This window comes from Peromyscus maniculatus, chromosome 19, assembly GCF_049852395.1.
Source record: "Peromyscus maniculatus bairdii isolate BWxNUB_F1_BW_parent chromosome 19, HU_Pman_BW_mat_3.1, whole genome shotgun sequence".
Lineage (NCBI taxonomy): Eukaryota > Metazoa > Chordata > Mammalia > Rodentia > Cricetidae > Peromyscus > Peromyscus maniculatus.
In genome coordinates this window covers 52,559,499-52,573,769 of record NC_134870.1, presented here as the reverse complement: position 1 = coordinate 52,573,769, position 14,271 = coordinate 52,559,499, and the positions used below count along the sequence as shown (strand labels likewise).

Here is a 14,271-nt window from a genome sequence, read left to right as displayed (position 1 = left end):
TCTGCAGTGTGGGTGGGCAGGGCTAAGGATGCCAGCAGGGGGGAGGTTTGCAGCCATAGGAAGTGTGTTGGGGGGAGTGATGGGGGGCAGCGGTGTCGGTGTCACCTGATTGGTCTGTGCTATGGACGGCCTGGGCCCGCCTAGGCTTGCTGCCAAACCTCCCTTGAATGTGTCCAGTGGGTCACTCACCCGGCCCCACTCCTGTGGTGCAAGGCCTGCGCGGTCAAAGCAGTCTTCTCTCTGCAGCCCAGGAGAAAGGTTCCGCGTCACAAGTAAAAGCAGCGAGTCTGGCAATAACCCAGAGGGCTGGACACGTCTGCTGGCTGTGGGGTCTCACTCACTCTTGAACTGTCTGATGAGAATGTGGGAGAGCCTTAACAGGGTGGGGAGGACCTCATGGGAGAACTCAGAACTCCCTGGGTTGTAAGCAATATAAGCCATGCCGAAGTAGCTGAAGCAGAGAGAACAGAATGACCTGACCCTGGGAAGGGTCAGCGCTCAAGCCGCTTGTAGACCTGTAATGTCAGGACTCTGCTTTTCTCTCCCTCTCCTGCCTGTTTTCCTCTCTGGCTAGGCTGGTTTTCAGGCAGGCTGTGATTCTGTGTGGTGGAAGACAGGAAAGGCTCCACGCCCGTACCTTTACCCCTTGGAATCCGAAGGAAGCCTTCACACACTGCATCCGACAGAAGGGGCCTGGTCCAAGTCCATTGTTCTCCCTTGATCTAATCTCAGTAGCTTAGGGGAAGGGATGCCAGACCTAAGACTAGCGTGCCATGACGGCAGAGTAGTCCACCCCTATGGACAGATGCTTTCTTAATAGAAAGGGGCTTGGTAGGCAGACAAAAACAGCAGCCAGACGTCTGGGACTAGAGGGTAGGTGCCCAGGGATCCCTTGGCCCCTTCTCCTGCCGAGGCTCTGCTGATAACATCTTCCCACCCAGTTGCCTCACCACCACGTCTCGGAGCCGGACTTCCAGAAGCTGCTAGAAGACATGCAAGGCCAGAGCAGCAGCCAGCTCCGCCTCTTTCAAGAGAACTTTGAGAAGGTGCTGCCGCCCCCCACCACTCAGGTGTGTGTCTCTCATCCCTTGACGTCAGCTGTTCTCATGACGTCGTGGGTGAAGCGTCATCCGCTCTTCTCTCTTATTTCTTTCCCCCGTTACACATGGAAACATTTCTTCTTGTCTCTCTTTCTGTGAAAAGAAAACCCATATCCCAACACACGCGCACACACACACACACACACACACACACACACGCACGCACGCACGCACGCACGCACGCACGCACGCACATGCACAGTATCTTCCAATCTACTTGAACAGCATACCTAGGCACCCTGTGCTATTGCCTTTTATTTTACGTTCTGTTGGTTATTCTTTAAGGATAGGTTTCCATATCCCTCGAGCTGGCCTTGAACTTGCTACCTAGCTAGGGCTTAGGACAAGACAGCTGGGATAGGGCTCCAGGAGTCTGGCAACATCTGTATTTGAGGAGACGGAAAGTGCATTTCGTCACATACGAAATGTGAAATCCCACGCCAGCACCATGGCTCCCCAACAGGGACCAGAGGCTCCAGGGTGCAGAGAAGCCAGGGGAGGGCCTAGCAGAGTGGGGCAGGTAAAGACGGCCTTCATGGCTGTCAGAGGGCAGAGGGTACAGTGTGGAGGGCTGAGGGCAGCCACTCGGGGGAGGCTACCTCCTGGGGCCCTCTACTCCATCCTCATTCCTCAGTGAGGTTAGCGGAGTTCTCACAAGGAGGCCACGGGCCCTGCAACCAGGGGGAAAGGGAGGGGACGTGACTTCTTTCTCTTTCCTCTTAAAATCTTTCTGGTTGGAAAAGCAATTCATCCTTACTGCAGAGAACAATTACAAGTCACGTGAAAGCAAAGCAAAAAGAAGAAACCCAGGATCCCCTGTGTTGCAGTCTGTAGGGAGGGACACCCCTCTCCATCCTCCCTCCCCGCACCACAGACCTCTGAATTCTTCCCTGTTCTGACTGCAGGCATAAAAGCCAAGGGAAGTGAGGTGGCCCTGGACAGGAGCAGTCCTGGTTGTCTTTGTGTACCTTCTCTGGGGACTCCCAGGAGCTGCTCTACTCTGAACTGGTTGAGACTGGATGGATTTGAGAAAGAAGGCACAAAGTCTTATGTCCCTGGTTTTGTGATTTGTAGTGACTGGTTTTTTTGGTGGCTTTTGAGACAGATCTCACTCTGTAGCCTAGGATGTCCCTGAACTCAGATCCGCCTGCCTCTGCCTCCCGAGTGCTGGGATTAAAGGCGTGCACGCTGGTTCTTAATGCTGACTCTTCATCAACACTAGGACGAGGGTCTATGCCCAGATGTCTCTGGTGGACATGGATGTCTACTTGCCCTATACCCGACCCCTCCCTACTCCAAAATAGCCATATGGAATGCAGTGAGTACACACATACATACATACAGTGTAAGTAGAGAATATGGTAGATGTATATATTCACACATTTGGGTTCTCCTTGGTTTTACAAAAGGGGATGATCACACCTGAAACCCTTCTTGATGGTACTTTTGATGAAGATAGTGAATGGAAAAACAAAGGAAATGCAGCTTGGGAATGAACTGAGATAGATCCTCATTCCCAAATCTCTCTCCCCAGCTAGATGGTAACTTCTGTCTGAGCAGAACTCTGCTGTCTGTCCCCGCTGCGCCGGTGTACAGTGTCCTTCCTGCGCTGGTGTATAGTGTCCTTGCTGCTGCACTGGTGTACAGTGTCTTTGCTGTACAAAATCTACTCTGGTGCCTTGCACACAGTAGGCGCCCAATACTTGTGGAGCGGAAGCTCCCCGAGTCACAGCTAGCTGTCCTTCACCCATGGTGTGCCAGCAGCTAGCATGGTCCTGTATTGGCCTCTGAAGATGCCAGATGGCTAAGGCCTGGCATACCATGGAGCCCACAACCTGGTGTGGCTCAAAGACCTGGATAAGACATTTCCTGTGGAATGACTTAGCTTGGGGCCTATGCACAGAATTTAGGGCCCAACCCTACCAGTTCTGTAACTGACAGATATCCACACTTAAATTAATTGGAAGTTTCTTCTAAAACGCCATTGGAAACCACAGTTGTCCCCATCAGTGGACCCTTCGGTGACAGCGCCAGGGCCGGACAGGATCCCCAGCTCTCAGCTCATGTTGACACCAGCCTTGACTCTTAACTCAAGCTCCTGTGCCTGCCTCTGTCCTCCCAGCCGCTCCTCCCAGGCTCTGAACACCAGCTCCAGGCTCTCCTGAGCAGATACGGCCCCGGGAAGCTATACCAGGTGACGAGCAACCTCAGTGGAGCTGCGACTCTGGACCTGACGCTGCCACGGGGCCACATCGTGGCCCTTCTACAAAACAAGGATACCAAAGGCAACCACGGTCGCTGGCTGGTGGACTCGGGGGGTATGTGGGCCTCTGTAAACCCCTTCATCTCCTTTTGAGAAAGCCAGCTGCCGGAAGCTGGTGGTAGGGAGGCGTGGATGCTCTGGTGTGCCAATCTGGCTGTGCAGATCCAGGAGGGATGAGCCCAGGGACAGGACGCAGTAGCTCAGTCAGCTCATAGTGTCCCAGTGGTGCATGGAATGTCGATAAGAATCAGGGTAGCCTCTCCCGTCCAGTTCGTGGGTGCTGTGCAAGCAAGACCAGCCTTAGAGAACCTACAAACTGTTGGGTAATACAATGTGTGGAAGGGACTCGAAGAGTACCTTGAAAAATACAGCTGTGTGCTGAGAAGGGATGCTTGGATTGCAGCCACACTCTTAGAATCTGAAATAGGGCCGGGACAGTAAGATCTCTACTGGTCATGGCCTTGGCATGTGCCACTAAGGCCTGGGGGGTCATGTGTAACTGGGGTGAAGGGAAGTTGTCCTGTGAGCCCAGGATAACAGAATAGCCCAGCAGCGTATTATAAATGTGGGGGTTGCACAGGATTATTGACGGAGACCCACAGGCAGTCGTTTCACGGCTTCACGGTGATATAATAGTTACTTAAGCACTTTTATGTGTGTTATAAAAAAATGCAGCTAGTCCATAAGCTCATGATTACATTGATATTATTGTATGGCATAAAGCCAAGCTTTAAAAAGCAAGCCAGTTTTTTAAAAATTGGGTAGAGCCATGTATGGTGGTACGGACCTATAATCCCAGCATTTGGGAGGCAGAAGCAGGAGACTGACCGTAAGTTCAAGGCCAGCCTAGCCATGTAGAGGGATCTGGGAACTATACAGTAAGACCTTGTCTAAAATAATAATAATAATAATTTTAAGAAATAAATAAAGTAGAAAGTGCTACAGTTGAAAAACACGTCAGTGGGGAAATACCACAAGGAGTATTCAAGGGAGATCTGGGGCCCTCCTAGTTGGGTGAGCTCAGGGAGCGTGGACCTTCTCTGAGCTCAGCTGCATGAGCAAGAGACAGAGGCGGTGACAGTGTCACAGCCTGACCCCAGATTGGTGTGAAGACTGTGACCATCTGGGAAGCAGGAAGCAATGGATACTCATGATGGCAGCATCTGGCCAGTGTGAGGGTAGGTGCTGGTGAGAAGGAACCCGGAAGGGACAGCATCACCAATCCTGGTCCTGAGGGGAGCTGGGGAAACAGCCTTGCTCTGGGTGGCCACTAGGGGGCCATGAGCAGTAGCGCCACCAATGGGAAACAGCTGTCATTCCAGCCCAAGGGTGAATTTCAGCCGTCAGGTGCTTCAGATCCTGTCGGTGGGCGGTCCCAGTGGAGAGAGCCTCCGTCACTGGGGATGAGCAAGCAGCAGCTAGGAACAGCGAGAACAGAGTGAGGTGGGGGTGGGAGGGAACTCGCAGGGTCCCTGGATGACCTTGAACTGTCTCTTTAATGCTGGGGAGCCAGGCACTCACATTTACTAGCTTCTCCCCACCCGCTGAAAGCATAGGGGGTGACTGGCAGCCACTGAACCCTCTGCACGTTTCCTAGGTCATCGGGGGTACGTACCAGCAGGAAAACTTCAGCCATACCACCATATCATTCCCAGTGAGAAGGAGCCCAGGGGCCAGCCAGACAGACATGAAGACTACTGCCTTCCAACTGCAGAGCCCACCCAACCCTCTGTCCCCACTGTCCCAACCATGACCCAGGTGAGTCTGTTAGAGGGCTGAGGCCTTGCCCGCCTCATCTGCTTAGACGAGGGCTCCGATTTTTCCTCTACTGTTAAGGGGCCTGCTCCCTGTGGGCCCCCTCCTTGTGAGGTCCAGCCGTGACCAGTGATAACAGTGATAAGTTCTTATCCTGGCCAGGGGTGGGACCCAGAGAGAGGGACTTCTTCCCATGTAAATCCCAGGGAGTTAATCCATCACCTCCATCAGCCCAGCAGAGGGGAGTCCTCCATTCACTCAGCACTTGCCAGGTGTGGTACTAAATGAGGGCGAGAGTGATAGACCAGGAGTCGTGGTCCTGCTCCAGCTTACAGCCTCAGGGAAACAATAATTCGATTATCATTGGTGTGAGTAAATGCAAGGTTCCCTGCTGTGGCCAAGTTCAGAGTTCCAGGAATAGAGAGGCCTTCCTAAGAAGAATGTGTTTGCCTCACCTAGGAAGGGTACAGAGGAGTTAACTGGATAAAGGGGGTCAGGTGGGGTGCCTGGGTATGAGTTCTCAGAGAGCACACATGGTACATGAAGAGGCCCAGTGATAGGCGAGGAATTGATGAAAACAGAGCCTGGGGGCATAGAGAGGACAGGATGTAGTGAGGCGCTCCAGGTGAAGACTGTAGGGCCAGGCTAGCAGGACCCTGTGGTCCTTGAAGAAGGTGTCAGTCTTCCACACGGAAGCACTGGGGAGCACAGACACACTTGTTCATGGAAGCATTATTCATAAGAACCCAAGATTCCATCAATATAACCAGGTAAACCAGCTACGGTAGAGCCATGTGTTTTTAGAACTCTTTTCCTGGAGAGGTGCCAGCAAAAGTCTACTCCCTCCTCATTGGCAAACCAAAGTCTAGTTCCACCAAAGTCCAAAGTGAGGAACTGTGACTTTATTGGACTTACTTATAGGAGATGGATGAGCTGTTGCTCTTAGGAATGTGGGTGGTCCCAAAGCAGCTGGAAAGTCTCACCCCACTGTAGATGATGACTTCCCCAAAGCTGTAGAGATAGAATCCCCCCTTCAGTTAACGGTCCCCTGTCTACATACTTTAGCACCTCCAGACACCATGAGACCACATGCAGTTAGGGCAGAGTCACATCCAAATGGCTGCGAGGTATGGGGGAAAGTCGCTGGAATCTCAGAGGAGGCTCCAGGGTTCTTCCTCACACTCCTATGAACTTGTGTGCCTCTTGCAAGTCGTTACAGCTGCTCTGATGAAGACAATAGCTCTTATTACTGGGGGATAGGGGTCTATTTTGAAATAAAAATGAACAAAGTGGGTCGGTATTGGCATGTTACGACAAGGATGAGGATGCTAAGTGAAAAAAAGGCCAAAACACATGGGTAGGATCCCATTCGAGTGAATGTTCAAACTAGGTAAATTGGTGGAGAAAGAAAGTAGGTTTTGTGTGTGTGTGTGTGTGTGTGTGTGTGTGTGTGTGTGTGTGTGTGTGTGTGTTGTTTTTCGAGACAGGGCTTTTCTGTGTCACATCCCTGGCTGTCCTGGAACTCGCTTTGTGACCAGGCTGGCATCAAACTCACAGAGATCCGCCTGCCTCTGCCTCCTGAGTTCTGGGATTAAAGGTGTGTGCCACCACACCTGGCTAGAATGTAGGTTTTTGGTTGACAGAGGCTGAGGTGAGGGGGAGTGGGAGAGATTGCTAACTGGTATGGACTTTCTTTTGTCACGATGTGTTTTGAAATGATACAGTGGTGATGGATGCATGTATCTGTGAATATACTAAAAGCTACGGAACTGTATACTTGCCAGGGATGGCTATTATGGGATAGGAATGCCATCAAAAGGAAAGAAGGAAAAAAATAGAAAGATGTGTGGTAGAGGTTCTGCTCAGTGGCAGAGTGCTTGGCCTGGGCAGAATAGCCCTTCAGATCTGGGGAGGAAGAGGCTACCGAGGCCCTGGCGCTCAGTCTCCAGTCCCCAGTGCACTGAAGGGTTTGGCTTTGCAGGGCCAAGGACCTTGACCCCCTCAAGCAGCCCCTTAGGGTGTCTTGGGAGGACTGGGCAGACCAGTACAGCCAAATGGGTCCAATCGTAGATGTTCACAGGGTCTGCTTTCAGCCACCCGCAGTCAAGGGAGAGCCGTACAGGCAAGGGATGAGTGACAGAAAGACTTTGGACAGAGTGGGGTGGGTCTGGAGATGCTGAGGATGGGTACGGGATGCCTTGGGTCAGGGCACTGTCGAGCTGAGAGCCCGTGTCTGGGGAGGTACACAGCTCCCACCATACCTACCTCCTTCAGTGTCAGCCAGACGTAGTGCACCAAGGACAGCAAAGAATCTTACTAGGGACCTGCCTAGCCTGCTCAGCGCCCCTCCCCCACCAAGGAAAGTGAGGTAGCCACCATCATCCAATCGTCCAGCTCTGGTGCACGTGGATGGAATCTCCAGGAAGCTCTGCCTAGGATCTCAGTGGTCCATCTGGCCCTTCCTCCCTTTCTGGATTCTCCGTGGGACTCTTAGGGTACCTTCCCATGATGCTTATTGCTCTGAGGCTTGGCCAGCATCAGTCACAAGAATGGTAAAGGGTTAAAGGAAGCTGCATTGACCGGGCCCCTCCTTATTCTGCAGCAGGCACTGTGAAAAGCCTGCTCGGGCACTCATCCGTTCTGCTTCCTCAATAACCCAGAGGGTAGGATGCTGTTATCGACACTTGGAGATGATGCAATGAGGTATAGAGAAGTCAGACAGTGGTTTGTTTAATGCCGTCCCTTCTTACTGTTTTTTTTCCTGTTCAATGCTTTTCCCTAAAAAGGAGCCATGTCTCCAAAACCTCACTACTCCTTGGTTAGAACACTGGATCTGACAACCTCCCTAGATCTGGGTAGGGAGAGGCTGCTGAGGCTACCCACTGATGTGGCTGCAGGGGTTCAAGGACACCTCTTCTGCCAGCAGGTGGTGTGGTACACACCTTTGATCCTTTAATCCCAGCACTCGGGAGGCAGAGGCGGGAGGATCTCTGAGAGTTTGAGGCCAGCCTGGGCTACAAAGGGAGTTTCGGGACAGCCAGGGCTGTTACACAGATTAACACTGTTTCCGGGGGGGGGGGCGGGGGGGGGGCCACGGCGGCGGGGGCGGGGGGGGGGGGGCGCCTGTTCTGAAATCAGGCAGGCCTGACTTTATGGCTATGTGATTGGTGTAATTTGTGAGGAGTCCCCTGACTTCTCTAAGCCTCAATTTCTGGGGAAAAAAAAATGGGGGCAAATACAGGGATGTAATTGTAAAAACCAAAGCCTAGAAAAGTGCTGGACCAGTGGTGGCCACACAATAATTATCAGCCAGAGTCCTGGCGGGCATGGCGTCTTTAGTGCTAAGAATGTGCTTGGGAAGTGGTGTATGACCTGCAGTAGAGACGAGGTGTGTGAGAGAGTGGGACACCCTTGATGGACTGAGCTCCCCTATCTACCACCCTGAACGTTTCCCGGTCACCCCCGTGTGTTTCAGGTGGTGGCAGCGTACCCTTTTGTGGCCAGAAGCACCCATGAAGTGAGCCTACAGGCAGGGCAGCCTGTAACCATCCTAGAAGCCCGGGACAAGAAAGGGAACCCAGAATGGAGCCTGGTGGAAGCGAACGGACAGAGGGGATATGTGCCTTCCAACTTTCTGGCCAGGACTCCGAGCCCAACTCCCTGGGGCTGGAGTCTGCCCTCCTAGCATGCCCTCTTTGGAGACACCCCCCCCCCCAGCCCCCATTCCCGACGAAAGGGAGAGGCGTCAAGGCTGGGTGACCTAGCGGGCATGATGCAAAGCACGGTGGGAATGGGAGAGGTGAGAAGGGCATTCAGAAGGCAGCAGGAAGTGGTGACTGGGCCTTACAGAATGTCTGGTGTGGGTGGCCACAGTGGGTGGCGCCAGCATTATCCTGTCTACACAAGGAAGCCGTCTATCTCAAAGCCACCGCTGATTAGCTAGGGCTTGTCCCAGCTCCAAAGCTGGTCCCACCTGTGCCTCTCGCCTCCTTTATGTCTAAGATGAATGTTGCCATGTGTCAGGTCGTTGCAGGTCGGAGCATCCCGGAAGAAGAGCTGCCTGGCCTGGTGGCACGCTTGCCCCGGCTCTGCCGGGAGCCACCATTGCTCCCTAGTCACCTCTTCGTTCTTGTTGCCTTGGCTTGAGCTGCTGCCGACAGTGAACTGTGGAGAATCCTGCTCAAACGGGAAGCCCTGGGCCCAGGCGATCTCTGCCGGCTCTGGGAGTGGGTATGACCGATGCACAGTTCCGGAATGTGTGTACAAACCCAGAGGCGATTCCAGGGAAGGGGGGGGGGTTGAGGTGGATTAGCGGGCTGTGTGAGGCAATGGTGTATTCTACTGCTGTTTTCTTGGGACTGGGAGAAAAAGGGACTTGGCAGTCACTCATGGAGGAAGCCCTGTGAGATACGTGACTACTGGCCTGTTGGGTAGGTGAGGAATAGATTGGTTTTCCGGTTCGGGATTGAAGAGCCAGGGGAGCCCAGGTGGCCTAGGTTTCCCTCTGAGGCTCTGGAGGCAGCAGAGAGCTGAGGTTAGTGGATTTGGGCCTCAGACATAGGACGTAACCGCAGTTTTCCACCTAGAAAGAACTAAGTCACAGGATGCAGTAAGGATGACACGAGGCTGAGGATGCGGAGCCCCCTTGTCAACCAGGAAGTGTGACACCAATACCAATATGGTTAGCAGTGTCAGGATGGCCCGGCCATTGGCTGGCCTGGGTTAGCAGAGTAGAGCAGCCATGTTGCCCCCTCTTATGTCTATGCCAACAGTGCCCTTTCTCTTCACCCCAGGCTCTGTCTCAGGTCCAGTCAGCATGAATGAACACTTTGAGACATGCCCTGGGAGGGGATTTTGTTTCCGTGAACATCATGGAGTGTGCAGGCTAACAAACTTATGACACCACTAGGTGATATGATCTCAAGGGACCATGACAAACACGCAGCCATTGTCTGTAGCTGGCTGCCGCCTGGCACACGACAGGACTACAGTCTAGGTAGCTCTAGTCCCAGTGCCTAGTGCTTGGTGAGCAAGGCATTTCTCAAATCTGGAAACGGAAGCCCCTCAAAAAAGGAGATCCTGTTCCAGGATGGTAGACCCACTGGGGCCGTGTTGGGTGTCGTCACTACTGGGTGATGTCGGTAGGCTGTTGCTTTAGGCCAAGAGTCATTGGGAGATCCCAAGACAGAGGGGGGGGGGAGGGGGAGAGGGAGGGAGGGAGGGAGGGAGGGAGGGAGGGAGGGAGGGAGGGAGGGAGAGGAAGAGGGAGGATCCACTGTGACCTTTGTACAGCTGACAAATTTGGAACCAGCCCTCTTGAGACAGTGTAAAACAGGTAGCTATTTCAATGCTGTCAAGACTACATCTGTTTTACAGCTCAAGTGCCTGTTTGTTAGCGCTGGCTTCTGAAGGGCTCTTGAGAAAGACGTCCTTGTCTGTGTCAGACGGTCTGTAGCATGCCTCCTCTGGGCTTGTTAAAGCACGAAGATGCCGCAGGATGCAAGAGCAAGACTCCCTGGTCCCTTTCCTGGTCTCAGGTTCACGCAAAGATGCTCTCGGCTCACTTTTCCTTTCCGTTTCCTTCTCAGCCTCCTGATAAAAATAGGAAGCACAAACAGTTGACAAAGCAGGAGCTGTGCTTGCAGCTACCACACATTTTTTCCTGACAGCTCACTGTGCATGGAGCCTCTTGCTTGGGGTTCTTAGCATGGCTGCTCACTGCAGTTACCTAGGTAGCTCTAAACTGTGGCAAACCGGGAGCCCGCCCAGAAAAAGCTGATGTCTTTGACCTGGGCATGGCTGTGGCTTTGGGCTTCGGGAAGGTAACCAGGTGAATCTCACATGCAGCCACCTTAAGGACCTCTGCCCTAGACACGCAGAGGTAACCAGCTAGGCCTGGGGGCAGAGGTAGGAAAGGGATGTTAGATTGTGCTCCAGCTGAGCTTTGTGCTAGCTGTCTAAACAGGAAGCTTTAGAGGCCGTTTGAAATAGGACAGCCTGTTCTGTCAGGTCCCAGAATATGTATTTATTAAGTGCCATTAAAAGGGACCTGAACGAAATTGGATGTTCTTGTAGGCATAAGGGAGAAAAATGAAATACACTTAGAACCAAGGCTATCTCATGAAGGGGAAATAAAAATGGATTCGGGAAATGTGGGTTATGGTTTCTCAGACCAGGGGTGAGATTAAAAGTCACTGGAGAGTGAGCGAAGGCATGCTGAGAAGATGGAGCGTGGCCTGGATTTTCTCCAGGGGACTCTGTGTAATGTGCCTTTTTACCCCCAATGCCTAGAGCCATTGCACTGTGTCTTATTTATTTCCCTCTTGGGCTGTCACGTGCAGACTCACAAAGAGAGTTGCCTAAGAATGGAACAGAACTCCCAGGAGTTGAAGGATAGTTCTCACGGTATCCTTGCTTCTCCAAGTGAAGTCAGAACTCGTTAACCCTTGGAGCACCGACGTAGTTCAGGACACAAGGAGACGATTGTATTATCCAAGGGGAGATGAATGAATTCTTGATGAATGTGATGAGCATGATGTAAACTGCCAGCAATAAAGGACTTTCTGTGACTCCTGCCATTGGCTAGTACACCATTCATCCCCCGGTCTTTCTAGATTTGAAAATGGCATCTTGTTCATTCATGTGTTTACTTGAGTGTTGATGGCACACCCTTAGTGCCTCTAAGATTTGGGCATAGATGCCAGGTATATAGAAAGACATCAGACAGATGAGCTGTGTCATTTCTGAACCTACAGTCTGGGCAGGTTGGTAGACAAGACAACATTCAGTTCTGAGTATAAGTGTCAGGATAGGAAGCCCAAGGGAGGTGTTGAACTCTGACCTGGACTTGGTGACCAGGGAAAGCTTCCTAAAGGAAATGATATATGACCTCTGACCCAATGGACGTCTGAGGTGACCATCTGAGCTTAGGTGGTCAGGAGGGCAAATGCAAAAGCCAGAGGCAACAGCAGATCACAGACCTGAAATACTACAGAGCCAGAATGCAGGGATGTAAGGGTGTGGCAGAGGCGGTAAGAGACACATTTGTCGGGGGTTGGAGAGACGGCTCCGAGGTTAAGAGCATTGACTGACTGCTCTTCTAGTGGTCCTGGATTCAATTCCTAGCAACCACATGGCGGCTCACGACCATCGATAATGAGATCTGATGCCCTCCTCCGGCATGCAGACAGAACACTGGATACGTAAAAAATAAATAAATCTTGAGAAGGAGAGACGCGTCAGTCAAACCACCAAGGTAGAGAGCTCCAGATTGTGCATGGGAGCCACTGAAGCAGCCGAAGGAGAGGAGTGAGGAGCTCAGGGCTGCAGTCTTTGGGAAATCACCTGGTTCTGGCTAGGTGCCTGCTGTGCCCATAGATGATTACACTCGACAAGGACAGGGCGTGCTACCTCCTTCGAGAACCTTCTAAGCCTCTGTCATGAGCCCCATGTTAGAGGTGTCCAATACACATTGCATTGATAAATGTCACCGAAGGTGCAGGAACACTGAAACTCTGACTTTATGAAATTCCCCTCCAGGCTGGAGGTATACTAAGGTCATGCAGCTTTCTGGCCCTGCAGGGCTCAGTGCTATTGGCGTCATAGAACTTGCTTGCACCAGGCTTAGCGGTGCTCAGACATGGGGGGAGAGTTGAGAAGGCTGAGGTGGTCACGAGGAGCTTGCTGGAAGAGATGGGGATAGATTCAGGATCTTGTAGGGAAGTAGGATTGGGGAACGAAATGGGCAAGAGGTTGTCTCCAGGTAGAGGAAGTCTGGTCTTAGGAAGCCCAGTGCAGATGCATCAGAGCAGATGTGCACACCAACTCACAGACTGGGACAGTGTGCACAAGACCCACACAAACTCAAGCCAGACGAAATCCCAGCATGGAGGAGGGGAAGTGAGCACAAAGTCCCATCCCTAACCAAGAAGCTATTTGAAATTGATAGCCATTAAGAGAGGGAAACGTCAGAGCTAAGGGGTGGTGGCACATGCCTTTAATGCCAGAGCTTGGGGTCAGAGGCAAGTGAATGAATCTCTATGAGTTTGAGGCCAGCCTGGTCTACAGAGTGAGTTCCAGGACAGCCAGGGCTACACAGAGAAACCCTGTCTCAAAAAAACAAAACAAAACAAACAAAAAAGAATTAAACAAGAGTCTGAGAGATGTCTCAGCAGTTAAGGACACTTGTTCTTGCATAGGACCTGAGTTGGATTGCCAGCACCTACATGGCAACTCACAACTGTAACTCTAGTTCCAGGAAATCTGACACCCTCTTCTGACCTCTGAGGGCACGCAGGTGATACACATATACATGTGGACAAAACACTCACACACATAAAATAGATAATTCTTTTTTTTTTTTTTTTTCGAGACAGGGTTTCTCTGTGCAGCTTTGGAGCCTGTCCTGGATCTTGCTCTGTAGACCAGGCTGGCCTCGAACTCACAGAGATCCGCCTGGCTCTGCCTCCCGAGTGCTGGGATTAAAGGCATGCGCCACCACCGCCTGTCCAAAATAGATAATTCTAAAAAAAAAAAAAAAAAATTGTTTTAAACAATTAATGAGTGTCTTGAAAAACCAAAAAAAAAAAAAAATTAAATGAGACAAAAAGAGTGTGAATGGTGTCGGGGGTGTGTGTGTGGGGGGTGTGTGTGTGTGTTTGTTGATGCCAATGGAGGAAATGTGTGAATTGTGACCACCAGGGGGCAGCAGGGCTCTTCCATTCATCCATGGAAGGTTCGGGGGGGCACCTTTGGGGTCAAACTGAAATGCCTATGCAGCTAGCTGGGCAAACGCGGCAGAGGCGAAGGCTGGGAGAGGGACATTAGGGAAGAGTGGGGACCGCACTGGATTGGAGCTTGCACACCGCTTCTGAAGGGCTGCAGCTTCCTGGCTCCGAGCCAACGGCTGCTACATCTGCCTGTCGCTGGTGGCTTCAGACGGGCTGACTTGTCAACAGAAGCCAGAGGCCGGAGGTTTTGTTTGGCTCTTGGTATTTTTGTTCGGTTCATTTTCTTGTAACCCAGGCTGGCCCCACGCTTGCGGCAATGTTCCCTCCTCAGCCTCCGAAGGGCTGGGATTCCAGGCATGCGTGGCCATGCCCAGCCTTGTCCTCCTTTTCATATGGAAATCTTTATGTGGTCTACAACAGGCCC

The 14,271-nt window shown here is 52.0% G+C and overlaps 1 protein-coding gene across 2 annotated transcripts in view; it reads left to right on the top strand.

Moving 5' to 3' along the window:
* Arhgef37 (Rho guanine nucleotide exchange factor 37) overlaps positions 1-10,310 on the top strand; it is a 43,052-nt gene extending 32,742 nt beyond the window's left edge. For both annotated transcript variants that reach the window (XM_006985145.4, XM_042263890.2), the window contains exons 10-13: positions 942-1,070; positions 3,223-3,418; positions 4,961-5,121; positions 8,594-10,310. In XM_006985145.4, coding sequence (XP_006985207.1) covers positions 942-1,070; positions 3,223-3,418; positions 4,961-5,121; positions 8,594-8,803 — 696 coding nt within the window. In that variant the 3' untranslated portion in view covers positions 8,804-10,310. The remainder of the gene's footprint in view (positions 1-941; positions 1,071-3,222; positions 3,419-4,960; positions 5,122-8,593) is intronic.
* Positions 10,311-14,271: the final 3,961 nt, after the last annotated feature.